General features: G+C 46.3%; 2 protein-coding genes across 2 annotated transcripts; both read right to left on the reverse strand.

Moving 5' to 3' along the window:
* Positions 1-3,406: 3,406 nt before the first annotated feature.
* LOC123037138 lies at positions 3,407-8,594 on the reverse strand. Its single transcript, XM_044456633.1, has 2 exons — positions 7,641-8,594; positions 3,407-3,779 (listed from the first exon to the last, which is right to left on the reverse strand). The coding sequence occupies exons 1-2, from the start codon at positions 8,592-8,594 to the stop codon at positions 3,687-3,689; spliced, it is 1,047 nt and encodes a 348-aa protein (XP_044312568.1). The 3' UTR covers positions 3,407-3,686.
* A 1,113-nt stretch (positions 8,595-9,707) lies between these two features.
* LOC123037139 lies at positions 9,708-14,598 on the reverse strand. The gene is made up of 2 exons (XM_044456634.1): positions 13,645-14,598; positions 9,708-9,800 (listed from the first exon to the last, which is right to left on the reverse strand). The coding sequence occupies exons 1-2, from the start codon at positions 14,596-14,598 to the stop codon at positions 9,708-9,710; spliced, it is 1,047 nt and encodes a 348-aa protein (XP_044312569.1).
* Between the last annotated feature and the right edge of the window lie 1,037 nt (positions 14,599-15,635).

Below are 15,635 nucleotides of genomic sequence, written 5' to 3' on the forward strand. Positions count from 1 at the left end.
CTCAAAAGTGAAAAACAATAACTAAAAATACTAGAGTGGTGTAATAAAGGCAATCTTATTGCTAAAAACAGAAAATAATAATTAGTGCTATGTATAAAACTAGTGCAAAGTTATTATAAAAACTAAGAAGTGCCACGAGTGATAGCTCAATGAGCGGCGATTCAAAGAATGAGCGGAGAAGCTCCATAGACCAGAGAAACAGTTATATTTCTTATTTTTCAACCCGTGATACAGAAGTGGAAATAACTTCTTCAAAGAGCAACTCAGCCCTACTGACCATTGACAGTGCGAGAGCACGGTCTTGTTCTCCCGCCCTACTCACACCAACTCCCTCTTCATGGAGCTTGCAGTGTAGAACCCCACCCCCAGCTTCGACTCACAGCTCACCAGCCACGAGCACTGCGACCTTGTTAATTTCTGCACCCGCAGCCACTGCAACAACAACATCAACGGTCGCCGTTAACAACAACGCGATTTCGAATGCGTTTGCAACTTCTGCAGCGCCGAATAAAACTAAAAAGCCAAGTGTAAGTACGAGTGCCAATATCGGCAATATCAAACAACAACAAGTGGGTCCGGCTATACAGACTGGCAGACCGTTACATCCAAATCAAACGGAAGCTAAACCCGCAAAATAAAATGGTTTGAAATAAACCAAAACAAAATTGCCCTAATAAAGGCAGCGAACAACCAGGGGCATCTAGTAACAACAGATTCGCCCTATTGTCGGAAATTGATAATAATCAATCCGAGTCTGGACAGGCTGTTCAAAAGAAACCAAAGCCCCCACCAATTTACATAAGGGAACAGAACTCAAATACCCTAGTAAAGAAAATTGTTGCGCTTGTCGGGAATGACAACTTTTATGTTACTCCCCTTGTTAAAGGGAATATTCATGAAACAAAGCTTCAAGCTAAAACTGAAGATCAATTCAGAGCTGTAACAAATTACCTAGACGAGGCTAGGAAACCCTAATACACGTACCAGCTCAAGAGTAGCAAGGGCTTGCAAATAGTGCTAAAGGGCATAGAGCCCGACGTATCCACCAATGAGGTAAAAGAGGCACTGAAAGAAAAAGGATTCTTCTCCAAAAATATTATTAATATTATCAACAAAAATAAAAAGCCGCAACCACTCTTTAAGGTCGAACTGAAGCCAGAAAGCAGAGCCTTGAAGAAAAATGAAGAGCACCCGATCTACAAACTGCAATACCTGTTGCACAGAAGGATTACTGTTGAAGAACCGCATAAGCGGAATGGCCTGCTGCAATGCACAAACTGCCAAGAGTATGGACACACCAGAAACAACTGCGGGCTTCGTTCAGTCTGCGTAGCTTGTGGTGGCTATGATGCCTCTGGCGGCAGTGTCTACAGTTGCCAGACTTGCATTGCTGTAGGCTGTGTCCCTTTCGTAGGCAGTTAAGGCAAAGATGTAGCCTTTTTGACTCTCTATACCGCTGATTGGGGTTCAATCCTAAGAATTGTGGACATTTTGTCAAATAATGTTCCCTAGACTCGCACAGGGTACATGCTGGCATAGTTGATGATGAAGCAATGAGGGTGCTACGACAAAATTTGCTAGCTACTTTTCCAACCTGTTTGCTAGGTGCATGGTTTACCATAGCGTATTCCAAATTTTCCATCATGCGGCATCTAAGATCCAAAAACGATGAGAATTTATCCCAATTTGGCAGCTCCTTGGAAGGCAACCCTTCTTCCCACCTCTCCTGGGTCTGAATGTCCAGTTTTGAAACGATGAGATGGATTAAAAGGCCGTCATAGATTTCCTTCGTAGAGGCCATAGTAGCCAGGGCGCGCAAATGAGAATTTGCCTTGTCGCTCAACTGCCGCAGGCTACTTGCGGATCCCTTCTCCACCCCTGGTAGCTTGAATAAAGACCGAACATGAGCCTGAAAGTGCAATAATTTATTATCAAATCTCGAGGTTAATAATTCCAAAGCCCTGTCGTAATTATTTTCCGTGGGCTCTAGAGAGCGAATTGCATCCAGCGCTATGCCGTCCAAACATGCACGAAGATGCTGGAATTTTTTCACCTTTGTTAGGTCTTCGTTCTTTCCCACTACCGTGTTGAACATGGCGAAGAAATCCGGCCAATCGATGCATGCTCCGCCAAATCGCGGAAGCTGAAATTCCGGTAGCCTGGTGGGCCGCGAGTTGCACTTGAAGGCGGCAGTGTGGCCACCGAGGATGCCATGCAGCTCAGTTGAATTTGCCAACGACTTTCTCTTTTCACTATTGAGATGGCGGCAGATCCTTCCTTTCGTCTCACAATATGCCGTGGTAAAGGTTAAGCGCGCATCCGACTCCAGCTCCTCGATCACAAGCCGTTCGAGGTTAAGTCGAGAGCTATCGAAATCAGAGTACATGCGCTCGATTAAATCCAACCGCACCTGCAACTCACTTTCGTCGAATTTGGCCAACTGCTCCTCTGTTAGAAATAAATTTAGGGCAGCCAGCTGGCGTACCATAGAATTTGCCTTTGCCCGATAAAACTCCTCGCCGTCTGGAGCGTGAGGCGCGAGCTCAGGTTTTTTCGTATGTTTGGTTGACATTTTGAGTTTTTATTTAAAGTCTGTAGGGTATTCGAAAGTCACCGCACGAAATTTGCACTGCACCTGCACTTGGGCCAGCGAAAACCAAAGACCGAATTTGAGGGTAATGACGGAATCGAAAACAAAGGGCAACGACCTTTGCCTGGCGCGCGAAGTTGTATAACACTTGCCGTTATGCAAAAGGTTCAGACTGTACAGCAGCCGATTCTAACTGTACACTGTATGTATGTATGTCGGTATGTGCGAGTACCGTGCGAAGCGATGCGAAAAGTGTTTGTGTGTTGTGTTGGCCCTGCCGCGGCACGTGCAAGGGGCGCTTAGAATTATTAAAACGATAATTTAATAATTGCTTCACTTTAACACAAGTTCACTATCACGTCGGGGTCACCAATGCTTAGAGGAGGCATTAATTTATGCCACCTTTTTTGCGAATGTTTAACGAATTTTAAACTATGCGGTGTGTGAACGGTGTTAAAAGAAAAAGCCGAGAGTATGGTTCGATTTCAAATATGTATGTTTTATTGCTGGAAGCGAGAGCGAACGAACTGCTTCGTACCAGCGATCAAAAGCGAATGCAAAAATGAGAGTGCGCAGGTCCGAGAGATCAGCGAGCGCAGTCGCTTATCTCGGCTTATCTCACCCACGCATGCAGATAGATAAATGAGAAGCTTTTGTTTACATTGTTGTTGTCAGTGATGCTGACCAAAATAGAAAACAATAAATGGTTTTGAAATGATTTTAAATTGATTTCTGCGGCTGCTCCCGACATGCTCCCCCGTTGGAAGAGTCATGCTTCCAAGTGAAGTGGTTTCAAGGGGCAGTACCGCCAGCTTCCTCATTGCCCGCTTGCATAGTCCAGAGTCGGTTCGGATGACTGCAACTCGTTCGACGCCATCCTCTCCGGAGATGGTGCTCTCGATCCTGCCGAGGCGCCACCGCAAAGGGGGTATGTTGTCCTCCTTGATGAGGACCATGCTTCCTGCCTGTATGTTGCTCACAGGAAGGCGCCATTTGGTCCGCTCCTGCAGCAGCGAAAGGTAGTCGGCGCTCCATTTGCGCCAGAAGGTTTGCTGCATTTGGCATACACGCTGCCACCGGCTCAAGCGGTCGATGTTCAGATGGGTGACATCAGGCTCATCCATTGCGGTGAATGTAGATCCAATGAGAAAGTGTGCAGGCGTAAGAACACTAATATCATCTGGGTTTTCTGAAATGGGACAGAGCGGCCGTGAGTTTAAAATTGCGGAAATTTCACAAACTAAAGTACGCAGTTCATGAAATGTGAGAATCGATTTTCCAACAACACGGATGAAATGATATTTTGCGGATTTGACCGCGGCCTCCCACATGCCACCAAAGTGCGGGGAACGAGGTGGGATGAAATTCCACCGGATCTCCATCGACGTAAGGGAATTCCATAGTTCAATGTTTTGAGGATCGCTCAGAAACAGCTGCCGAAGCTCAACAAGCTCGTTTTTGGCTCCCACGAAGTTCGTTGCGTTGTCTGACCAAATCGTTTGAGGCTTTCCCCTCAGGCTTATAAAACGCTTCAGGGCTGCTATGAAAGATTGCGTTGAAAGGTCTTCGACAACTTCCAAGTGTGTAGCCTTGCTGACGAAGCAAACGAATATGGCTATGTAGCATTTCGTAGGGGGCCTGTTTCTGACCTCTGACTTCGAATAAAAGGGGCCACAAAAGTCCACTCCAGAGATGACGAATGGGCGATTCGGTTGCACTCGGTCCTCCGGAAGCGGCGCCATGATGTGTTCGACTAGCTTGGGCTTTAATCTGAAACATTGAATGCACTTGTTGATGACAGCAGAAACCGTTTTTCGCCCTCCAATGGGCCAGAATCTCTGTCGTAAAGCTGCTAACAAGCTCTGTGCTCCTGCATGAAGGAACTTGCGATGAAAATGATCAATGATAGCTGATGTTATGTGATGAGACTTGGGAAGAATTATAGGGTGCTTGGCATCGAAATCCAGCTGCGAATTATGAAGGCGTCCGCCGACGCGCATTAGACCTCCTGCATCTATAAATGGGTTTATGGATAGAAGTTTACTCCTCGGCGACAGCTTCATCTTCATGGTTAGTGCCTTGCGATCTTCGGCGAAATGCACGCGCTGAATCCCTTTAATGAGTAGATGTGTACCACCTTTGATTTCCTCGACTGTAAGCTCTCCTTTATGCCGTACTCGATCCTTGCTGACCCTTTGAAGGAACCGATATATATATCCGAAGACTCTCTGCATTCTCCCAAACGAGTTTCCAAAACTTGCAACTTTGCGAGATGTCTATTTCCTGCGACAGCACCAATGCGCTGCGTCGACGCTCAGGAAGTTCCTTGACAGGGGGTGCGTCATCGGGCCATGTAGAAGAATCAGTGAGTAAGAACTGCGGTCCTTCACTCCAAAGCTTTGATCCCACCAGCTCAATAGGGGTACATCCACGAGATAAGATATCTGCCGGATTCTGTCGTGACGGTACGTGCCTCCAAGTCATTCCCTTAGTTCTCTCCTGTATCTGCGAAATCCTGTTCGAAACGAAAATGTTAAAGTCCGAAGGAGGTTGACGGATCCAAGCCAAAACTATTGTCGAATCTGACCAACAATGAAAAGAGCAAGATCGAGGTGCAATTTGTGCCACTTGAGAGACAAGTTCGGACAGTAAAAGAGCGGCAGATAACTCCAACTTCGGAATCGTGAGGGTCTTCAAGGGTGCGACTCTTGACTTTGAGCAAAGTAGGTTCGAAGAAACTATGCCTTGGTTCTCTGATCGAACGTAAATGCAAGCTCCGTAAGCTGCCATGCTTGCATCGCAAAATCCATGTATTTCGCACGATGAGTTATGCTGTAGAACAAAGCGTGGAAATTTCAAGCAAGCAACTGTGGCGATCTGCGACATGTGCTCCAACCAAGCGGAATGTAAAGATTGCGGCAGAGACTCATCCCAGTCGAGTTTATCCTTCCATAAGACCTGCATGAAAATTTTAAGTTTGGTTATGATCGGTGCTATTAATCCAAGGGGATCGTAAAACCTAGCGATAGCCGACAGAATGCTGCGCTTAGTTGCGGGTTTTTCAGTCCATTCGTTTGAGAAGCTGAAAAGCAAGCTATCCGATAGCGTGTCCCAAGATAAACCTAACGCCTTTGTAACGTCAGTTCCGTCGTGGAACTTTAAAGTTTTCTCCCGATCCGAGTCATCCACTCCTTCTAGCGCCGCAGGTTCGTTTGGAACACCATTTGCGAATTGGGAAATGTCCTCTTTCCAAGAGCGCCTTGATTTGTTGACGAATTTCAACGACCTCCTCAATGGTGTCTCCTCCTGCGATTAAATCATCGACGTAGAAATTTGTGCGTATGATTTTAGCTGCTACTGGAAACTCCGCTTCTTCATCGTAAGACAGCTGCTGCATTGCACGAATTGCCAAAAAAGCAGCAGGCTTCGTGCCATAGGTTACGGTGTCGAGCGAGTAAACTTGTACCTCGTCTTCTGGCCGATCGCGCCACAAAATACATTGTAGAAACTGATGGGGATGTGTAACCCGAACGCAGCGATACATTTTGCAAATATCTCCACACAAAGCAACCTTGAAAAATCGAAAACGAAGCAGGGTAGTGAAGATTTTTGGTTGAATGGAAGGGCCAGCGTACAACAAATCGTTTAACGAATATCCCGAAGTGGACTTCGCGGAGCCGTCGAAAACAACTCGCAGTTTTGTCGTTGTACTTTCCAACTTTTGGACGCAGTGGTGGGGTAGGTAATATTGATGAGCTGCAGCATTTTTAGTTGCTAGAGACATGTGGCCAAGGTTTAGATACTCGTCTATAAAGGCTTTATATTGCGACTTCAGCTCTAAATTTCTAGCTAATTTGGCCTCGAGTGCTTTAAAACGAAGAAGCGCACGATCGAATGAATCTCCTAGAACATCGAAACTAGTTTTGGCAGGAAGTAGTACCGAATATTGGCCAGATTCAAGCCGAGTGTATTCCTGCTGAAATAGCTGCTCGCATAGAGCTTCCTCTTTCGAAATGGTTTTTGTAGAATCTGCGCAATTGTCGATTTCCCAAAATTTCTTTAGTATCTCAGAGATCGACTCCGACTCCGAATGAGTGCTGGGCTCTTGAGATATGGAAACTAAAGATGAGCGAACGGAAGATCCTACTGTCAGACACCCTGAGACGATCCAGCCAAGTCTGGTTTTCTGCAGAGTGGGTAAATTGCTGCCTAATCGAATTTGTCCAATACAAAGCAGCTCGAAGAATATGCTTGCTCCAATAAGCAAGTCGATGCGTTGACTTTTGTAGAAGAGCGGGTCGGCGAGCTCGAGATTTTCCGGTATTTTCCATTCAGACGCGTTAAGATCGAAATGCGGGTGATAATCGGTTATTGACTGGGTGACAGCAGCTGAGAGCGAAGTGCTATACTTTGCGTTACTCGACTGCGCGAAAATATAAACCGATTTATCCGAAGCGAGCGAGGATTCACCGATTCCTGATATGGAGATGACTGACCGATGGACCTTGAGCTGAAGCTGATTGGCGAAACGAGAGGTGACGAAATTGATTTGAGAAGCCGAATCGAGCAGGGCTCTGCATGGCACGAACACGCCAGAGCGATTTTTTACGTAGACTATGGCGGTAGCAAGCAGCACGTATTCGGATCTAGTCGGCGATGAAGCTAAAGGCTGTATTTTGGACAAGGCTAGAGAGACGTGAGATGATCCTTGCGGAAGTATTTCTGGAGCAGGCTGGGGCAGGGTTGCAACGGGATTTGGTTCCAAGTGAAGAAGACTATGATGCCTCTGGCGGCAGTGTCTACAGTTGCCAGACTTGCATTGCTGTAGGCTGTGTCCCTTTCGTAGGCAGTTAAGGCAAAGATGTAGCCTTTTTGACTCTCTATACCGCTGATTGGGGTTCAATCCTAAGAATTGTGGACATTTTGTCAAATAATGTTCCCTAGACTCGCACAGGGTACATGCTGGCATAGTTGATGATGAAGCAATGAGGGTGCTACGACAAAATTTGCTAGCTACTTTTCCAACCTGTTTGCTAGGTGCTTGGTTTACCATAGCGTATTCCAAATTTTCCATCATGCGGCATCTAAGATCCAAAAACGATGAGAATTTATCCCAATTTGGCAGCTCCTTGGAAGGCAACCCTTCTTCCCACCTCTCCTGGGTCTGAATGTCCAGTTTTGAAACGATGAGATGGATTAAAAGGCCGTCATAGATTTCCTTCGTAGAGGCCATAGTAGCCAGGGCGCGCAAATGAGAATTTGCCTTGTCGCTCAACTGCCGCAGGCTACTTGCGGATCCCTTCTCCACCCCTGGTAGCTTGAATAAAGACCGAACATGAGCCTGAAAGTGCAATAATTTATTATCAAATCTCGAGGTTAATAATTCCAAAGCCCTGTCGTAATTATTTTCCGTGGGCTCTAGAGAGCGAATTGCATCCAGCGCTATGCCGTCCAAACATGCACGAAGATGCTGGAATTTTTCCACCTTTGTTAGGTCTTCGTTCTTTCCCACTACCGTGTTGAACATGGCGAAGAAATCCGGCCAATCGATGTATGCTCCGCCAAATCGCGGAAGCTGAAATTCCGGTAGCCTGGTGGGCCGCGAGTTGCACTTGAAGGCGGCAGTGTGGCCACCGAGGATGCCATGCAGCTCAGTTGAATTTGCCAACGACTTTCTCTTTTCACTATTGAGATGGCGGCAGATCCTTCCTTTCGTCTCACAATATGCCGTGGTAAAGGTTAAGCGCGCATCCGACTCCAGCTCCTCGATCACAAGCCGTTCGAGGTTAAGTCGAGAGCTATCGAAATCAGAGTACATGCGCTCGATTAAATCCAACCGCACCTGCAACTCACTTTCGTCGAATTTGGCCAACTGCTCCTCTGTTAGAAATAAATTTAGGGCAGCCAGCTGGCGTACCATAGAATTTGCCTTTGCCCGATAAAACTCCTCGCCGTCTGGAGCGTGAGGCGCGAGCTCAGGTTTTTTCGTATGTTTGGTTGACATTTTGAGTTTTTATTTAAAGTCTGTAGGGTATTCGAAAGTCACCGCACGAAATTTGCACTGCACCTGCACTTGGGCCAGCGAAAACCAAAGACCGAATTTGAGGGTAATGACGGAATCGAAAACAAAGGGCAACGACCTCTGCCTGGCGCGCGAAGTTGTATAACACTTGCCGTTATGCAAAAGGTTCAGACTGTACAGCAGCCGATTCTAACTGTACACTGTATGTATGTATGTCGGTATGTGCGAATACCGTGCGAAGCGATGCGAAAAGGTTTGTGTGTGTGTGTGGCCCTGCCGCGGCACGTGCAAGGGGCGCTTAGAATTATTAAAACGATATTTAATAATTGCTTCACTTTAACACAAGTTCACTATCACGTCGGGGTCACCAATGCTTAGAGGAGGCATTAATTTATGCCACCTTTTTTGCGAATGTTTAACGAATTTTAAACTATGCGGTGTGTGAACGGTGTTAAAAGAAAAAGCCGAGAGTATGGTTCGATTTCAAATATGTATGTTTTATTGCTGGAAGCGAGAGCGAACGAACTGCTTCGTACCAGCGATCAAAAGCGAATGCAAAAATGAGAGTGCGCAGGTCTGAGAGATCAGCGAGCGCAGTCGCTTATCTCGGCTTATCTCACCCACGCATGCAGATAGATAAATGAGAAGCTTTTGTTTACATTGTTGTTGTCAGTGATGCTGACCAAAATAGAAAACAATAAATGGTTTTGAAATGATTTTAAATTGATTTCTGCGGCTGCTCCCGACCATGCTCCCCCGTTGGAAGAGTCATGCTTCCAAGTGAAGTGGTTTCAAGGGGGAGTACCGCCAGCTTCCTCATTGCCCGCTTGCATAGTCCAGAGTCGGTTCGGATGACTGCAACTCGTTCGACGCCATCCTTTTCGGAGATGGGGCTCTCGGATCCTGCCGAGGCGCCACCGCAAAGGGGGTATGTTGCCCTCCTTGATGAGGACCATGCTTCCTGCCTGTATGTTGCTCACAGGAAGGCGCCATTTGGTCCGCTCCTGCAGCAGCGAAAGGTAGTCGGCGCTCCATTTGCGCCAGAAGGTTTGCTGCATTTGGAAAAACCCCCCCCCCCCCTCAAGCGGTCGATGTTCAGATGGGTGACATCAGGCTCATCCATTGCGGTGAATGTAGATCCAATGAGAAAGTGTGCAGGCGTAAGAACACTAATATCATCTGGGTTTTCTGAAATGGGACAGAGCGGCCGTGAGTTTAAAATTGCGGAAATTTCACAAACTAAAGTACGCAGTTCATGAAATGTGAGAATCGATTTTCCAACAACACGGATGAAATGATATTTTGCGGATTTGACCGCGGCCTCCCACATGCCACCAAAGTGCGGGGAACGAGGTGGGATGAAATTCCACCGGATCTCCATCGACGTAAGGGAATTCCATAGTTCAATGTTTTGAGGATCGCTCAGAAACAGCTGCCGAAGCTCAACAAGCTCGTTTTTGGCTCCCACGAAGTTCGTTGCGTTGTCTGACCAAATCGTTTGAGGCTTTCCCCTCAGGCTTATAAAACGCTTCAGGGCTGCTATGAAAGATTGCGTTGAAAGGTCTTCGAAAACTTCCAAGTGTGTAGCCTTGCTGACGAAGCAAACGAATATGGCTATGTAGCATTTCGTAGGGGGCCTGTTTCTGACTTCTGACTTCGAATAAAAGGGGCCACAAAAGTCCACTCCAGAGATGACGAATGGGCGATTCGGTTGCACTCGGTCCTCCGGAAGCGGCGCCATGATGTGTTCGACTAGCTTGGGCTTTAATCTGAAACATTGAATGCACTTGTTGATGACAGCAGAAACCGTTTTTCGCCCTCCAATGGGCCAGAATCTCTGTCGTAAAGCTGCTAACAAGCTCTGTGCTCCTGCATGAAGGAACTTGCGATGAAAATGATCAATGATAGCTGATGTTATGTGATGAGACTTGGGAAGAATTATAGGGTGCTTGGCATCGAAATCCAGCTGCGAATTATGAAGGCGTCCGCCGACGCGCATTAGACCTCCTGCATCTATAAATGGGTTTATGGATAGAAGTTTACTCCTCGGCGACAGCTTCATCTTCATGGTTAGTGCCTTGCGATCTTCGGCGAAATGCACGCGCTGAATCCCTTTAATGAGTAGATGTGTACCACCTTTGATTTCCTCGACTGTAAGCTCTCCTTTATGCCGTACTCGATCCTTGCTGACCCTTTGAAGGAACCGATATATATATCCGAAGACTCTCTGCATTCTCCCAAACGAGTTTCCAAAACTTGCAACTTTGCGAGATGTCTATTTCCTGCGACAGCACCAATGCGCTGCGTCGACGTTCAGGAAGTTCCTTGACAGGGGGTGCGTCATCGGGCCATGTAGAAGAATCAGTGAGTAAGAACTGCGGTCCTTCACTCCAAAGCTTTGATCCCACCAGCTCAATAGGGTACATCCACGAGATAAGATATCTGCCGGATTCTGTCGTGACGGTACGTGCCTCCAAGTCATTCCCTTAGTTCTCTCCTGTATCTGCGAAATCCTGTTCGAAACGAAAATGTTAAAGTCCGAAGGAGGTTGACGGATCCAAGCCAAAACTATTGTCGAATCTGACCAACAATGAAAAGAGCAAGATCGAGGTGCAATTTGTGCCACTTGAGAGACAAGTTCGGACAGTAAAAGAGCGGCAGATAACTCCAACTTCGGAATCGTGAGGGTCTTCAAGGGTGCGACTCTTGACTTTGAGCAAAGTAGGTTCGAAGAAACTATGCCTTGGTTCTCTGATCGAACGTAAATGCAAGCTCCGTAAGCTGCCATGCTTGCATCGCAAAATCCATGTATTTCGCACGATGAGTTATGCTGTAGAACAAAGCGTGGAAATTTCAAGCAAGCAACTGTGGCGATCTGCGACATGTGCTCCAACCAAGCGGAATGTAAAGATTGCGGCAGAGACTCATCCCAGTCGAGTTTATCCTTCCATAAGACCTGCATGAAAATTTTAAGTTTGGTTATGATCGGTGCTATTAATCCAAGGGGATCGTAAAACCTAGCGATAGCCGACAGAATGCTGCGCTTAGTTGCGGGTTTTTCAGTCCATTCGTTTGAGAAGCTGAAAAGCAAGCTATCCGATAGCGTGTCCCAAGATAAACCTAACGCCTTTGTAACGTCAGTTCCGTCGTGGAACTTTAAAGTTTTCTCCCGATCCGAGTCATCCACTCCTTCTAGCGCCGCAGGTTCGTTGGAACACCATTTGCGAATTGGGAAATGTCCTCTTTCCAAGAGCGCCTTGATTTGTTGACGAATTTCAACAACCTCCTCAATGGTGTCTCCTCCTGCGATTAAATCATCGACGTAGAAATTTGTGCGTATGATTTTAGCTGCTACTGGAAACTCCGCTTCTTCATCGTAAGACAGCTGCTGCATTGCACGAATTGCCAAAAAAGCAGCAGGCTTCGTGCCATAGGTTACGGTGTCGAGCGAGTAAACTTGTACCTCGTCTTCTGGCCGATCGCGCCACAAAATACATTGTAGAAACTGATGGGGATGTGTAACCCGAACGCAGCGATACATTTTGCAAATATCTCCACACAAAGCAACCTTGAAAAATCGAAAACGAAGCAGGGTAGTGAAGATTTTTGGTTGAATGGAAGGGCCAGCGTACAACAAATCGTTTAACGAATATCCTGAAGTGGACTTCGCGGAGCCATCGAAAACAACTCGCAGTTTTGTCGTTGTACTTTCCAACTTTTGGACGCAGTGGTGGGGTAGGTAATATTGATGAGCTGCAGCATTTTTAGTTGCTAGAGACATGTGGCCAAGGTTTAGATACTCGTCTATAAAGGCTTTATATTGCGACTTCAGCTCTAAATTTCTAGCTAATTTGGCCTCGAGTGCTTTAAAACTAAGAAGCGCACGATCGAATGAATCTCCTAGAACATCGAAACTAGTTTTGGCAGGAAGTAGTACCGAATATTGGCCAGATTCAAGCCGAGTGTATTCCTGCTGAAATAGCTGCTCGCATAGAGCTTCCTCTTTCGAAATGGTTTTTGTAGAATCTGCGCAATTGTCGATTTCCCAAAATTTCTTTAGTATCTCAGAGATCGACTCCGACTCCGAATGAGTGCTGGGCTCTTGAGATATGGAAACTAAAGATGAGCGAACGGAAGATCCTACTGTCAGACACCCTGAGACGATCCAGCCAAGTCTGGTTTTCTGCAGAGTGGGTAAATTGCTGCCTAATCGAATTTGTCCAATACAAAGCAGCTCGAAGAATATGCTTGCTCCAATAAGCAAGTCGATGCGTTGACTTTTGTAGAAGAGCGGGTCGGCGAGCTCGAGATTTTCCGGTATTTTCCATTCAGACGCGTTAAGATCGAAATGCGGGTGATAATCGGTTATTGACTGGGTGACAGCAGCTGAGAGCGAAGTGCTAAAATACGCGAAAATATAAACCGATTTATCCGAAGCGAGCGAGGATTCACCGATTCCTGATATGGAGATGACTGACCGATGGACCTTGAGCTGAAGCTGATTGGCGAAACGAGAGGTGACGAAATTGATTTGAGAAGCCGAATCGAGCAGGGCTCTGCATGGCACGAACACGCCAGAGCGATTTTTTACGTAGACTATGGCCTTAGCAAGCAGCACGTATTCGGATCTAGTCGGCGATGAAGCTAAAGGCTGTATTTTGGACAAGGCTAGAGAGACGTGAGATGATCCTTGCGGAAGTATTTCTGGAGCAGGCTGGGGCAGGGTTGCAACGGGATTTGGTTCCAAGTGAAGAAGACTATGATGCCTCTGGCGGCAGTGTCTACAGTTGCCAGACTTGCATTGCTGTAGGCTGTGTCCCTTTCGTAGGCAGTTAAGGCAAAGATGTAGCCTTTTTGACTCTCTATACCGCTGATTGGGGTTCAATCCTAAGAATTGTGGACATTTTGTCAAATAATGTTCCCTAGACTCGCACAGGGTACATGCTGGCATAGTTGATGATGAAGCAATGAGGGTGCTACGACAAAATTTGCTAGCTACTTTTCCAACCTGTTTGCTAGGTGCATGGTTTACCATAGCGTATTCCAAATTTTCCATCATGCGGCATCTAAGATCCAAAAACGATGAGAATTTATCCCAATTTGGCAGCTCCTTGGAAGGCAACCCTTCTTCCCACCTCTCCTGGGTCTGAATGTCCAGTTTTGAAACGATGAGATGGATTAAAAGGCCGTCATAGATTTCCTTCGTAGAGGCCATAGTAGCCAGGGCGCGCAAATGAGAATTTGCCTTGTCGCTCAACTGCCGCAGGCTACTTGCGGATCCCTTCTCCACCCCTGGTAGCTTGAATAAAGACCGAACATGAGCCTGAAAGTGCAATAATTTATTATCAAATCTCGAGGTTAATAATTCCAAAGCCCTGTCGTAATTATTTTCCGTGGGCTCTAGAGAGCGAATTGCATCCAGCGCTATGCCGTCCAAACATGCACGAAGATGCTGGAATTTTTTCACCTTTGTTAGGTCTTCGTTCTTTCCCACTACCGTGTTGAACATGGCGAAGAAATCCGGCCAATCGATGCATGCTCCGCCAAATCGCGGAAGCTGAAATTCCGGTAGCCTGGTGGGCCGCGAGTTGCACTTGAAGGCGGCAGTGTGGCCACCGAGGATGCCATGCAGCTCAGTTGAATTTGCCAACGACTTTCTCTTTTCACTATTGAGATGGCGGCAGATCCTTCCTTTCGTCTCACAATATGCCGTGGTAAAGGTTAAGCGCGCATCCGACTCCAGCTCCTCGATCACAAGCCGTTCGAGGTTAAGTCGAGAGCTATCGAAATCAGAGTACATGCGCTCGATTAAATCCAACCGCACCTGCAATTCACTTTCGTCGAATTTGGCCAACTGCTCCTCTGTTAGAAATAAATTTAGGGCAGCCAGCTGGCGTACCATAGAATTTGCCTTTGCCCGATAAAACTCCTCGCCGTCTGGAGCGTGAGGCGCGAGCTCAGGTTTTTTCGTATGTTTGGTTGACATTTTGAGTTTTTATTTAAAGTCTGTAGGGTATTCGAAAGTCACCGCACGAAATTTGCACTGCACCTGCACTTGGGCCAGCGAAAACCAAAGACCGAATTTGAGGGTAATGACGGAATCGAAAACAAAGGGCAACGACCTCTGCCTGGCGCGCGAAGTTGTATAACACTTGCCGTTATGCAAAAGGTTCAGACTGTACAGCAGCCGATTCTAACTGTACACTGTATGTATGTATGTCGGTATGTGCGAATACCGTGCGAAGCGATGCGAAAAGGTTTGTGTGTGTGTGTGGACCTGCCGCGGCACGTGCAAGGGGCGCTTAGAATTATTAAAACGATATTTAATAATTGCTTCACTTTAACACAAGTTCACTATCACGTCGGGGTCACCAATGCTTAGAGGAGGCATTAATTTATGCCACCTTTTTTGCGAATGTTTAACGAATTTTAAACTAAGCGGTGTGTGAACGGTGTTAAAAGAAAAAGCCGAGAGTATGGTTCGATTTCAAATATGTATGTTTTATTGCTGGAAGCGAGAGCGAACGAACTGCTTCGTACCAGCGATCAAAGGCGAATGCAAAAATGAGAGTGCGCAGGTCCGAGAGATCAGCGAGCGCAGTCGCTTATCTCGGCTTATCTCACCCACGCATGCAGATAGATAAATGAGAAGCTTTTGTTTACATTGTTGTTGTCAGTGATGCTGACCAAAATAGAAAACAATAAATGGTTTTGAAATGATTTTAAATTGATTTCTGCGGCTGCTCCCGACAACTGGTTCATCATCCTTCAATCTCATTTTTTGTTTATAAAAATTATTCGTGCTTATTGGTTCGGTTTCCAATCCGAATATATCATTATATTGTGTGCAAATTAACTTTCTCCTTAGTGATTCGGTTAAAAAAATTTATTTTTATTTAATTAACTTCACTTATCACTAACATTTCATAGGTTGCACTTAAAATAGTTCACTGCTCCGATCTTATACTTAATTCACTTATATTGGTCTTTTTCTTTCGGATATCAAAAACGGACTGCCGCACT

This window comes from Drosophila rhopaloa, unplaced genomic scaffold, assembly GCF_018152115.1.
Source record: "Drosophila rhopaloa isolate 14029-0021.01 unplaced genomic scaffold, ASM1815211v1 contig_138, whole genome shotgun sequence".
Lineage (NCBI taxonomy): Eukaryota > Metazoa > Arthropoda > Insecta > Diptera > Drosophilidae > Drosophila > Drosophila rhopaloa.

Excerpts from the sequence above, each read along its gene's own strand:
- LOC123037138 (XM_044456633.1), bottom strand. The coding sequence starts at position 8,594 with ATGTCAACCAAACATACGAAAAAACCTGAGCTCGCGCCTCACGCTCCA. Across the intron at positions 3,780-7,640 it reads AAAATTTGGAATACGCTATG|AAAACCCAGATGATATTAGT; the intron begins GTAAACCAAGCA and ends GTCCCATTTCAG.
- LOC123037139 (XM_044456634.1), bottom strand. The coding sequence starts at position 14,598 with ATGTCAACCAAACATACGAAAAAACCTGAGCTCGCGCCTCACGCTCCA. Across the intron at positions 9,801-13,644 it reads AAAATTTGGAATACGCTATG|AAAACCCAGATGATATTAGT; the intron begins GTAAACCATGCA and ends GTCCCATTTCAG.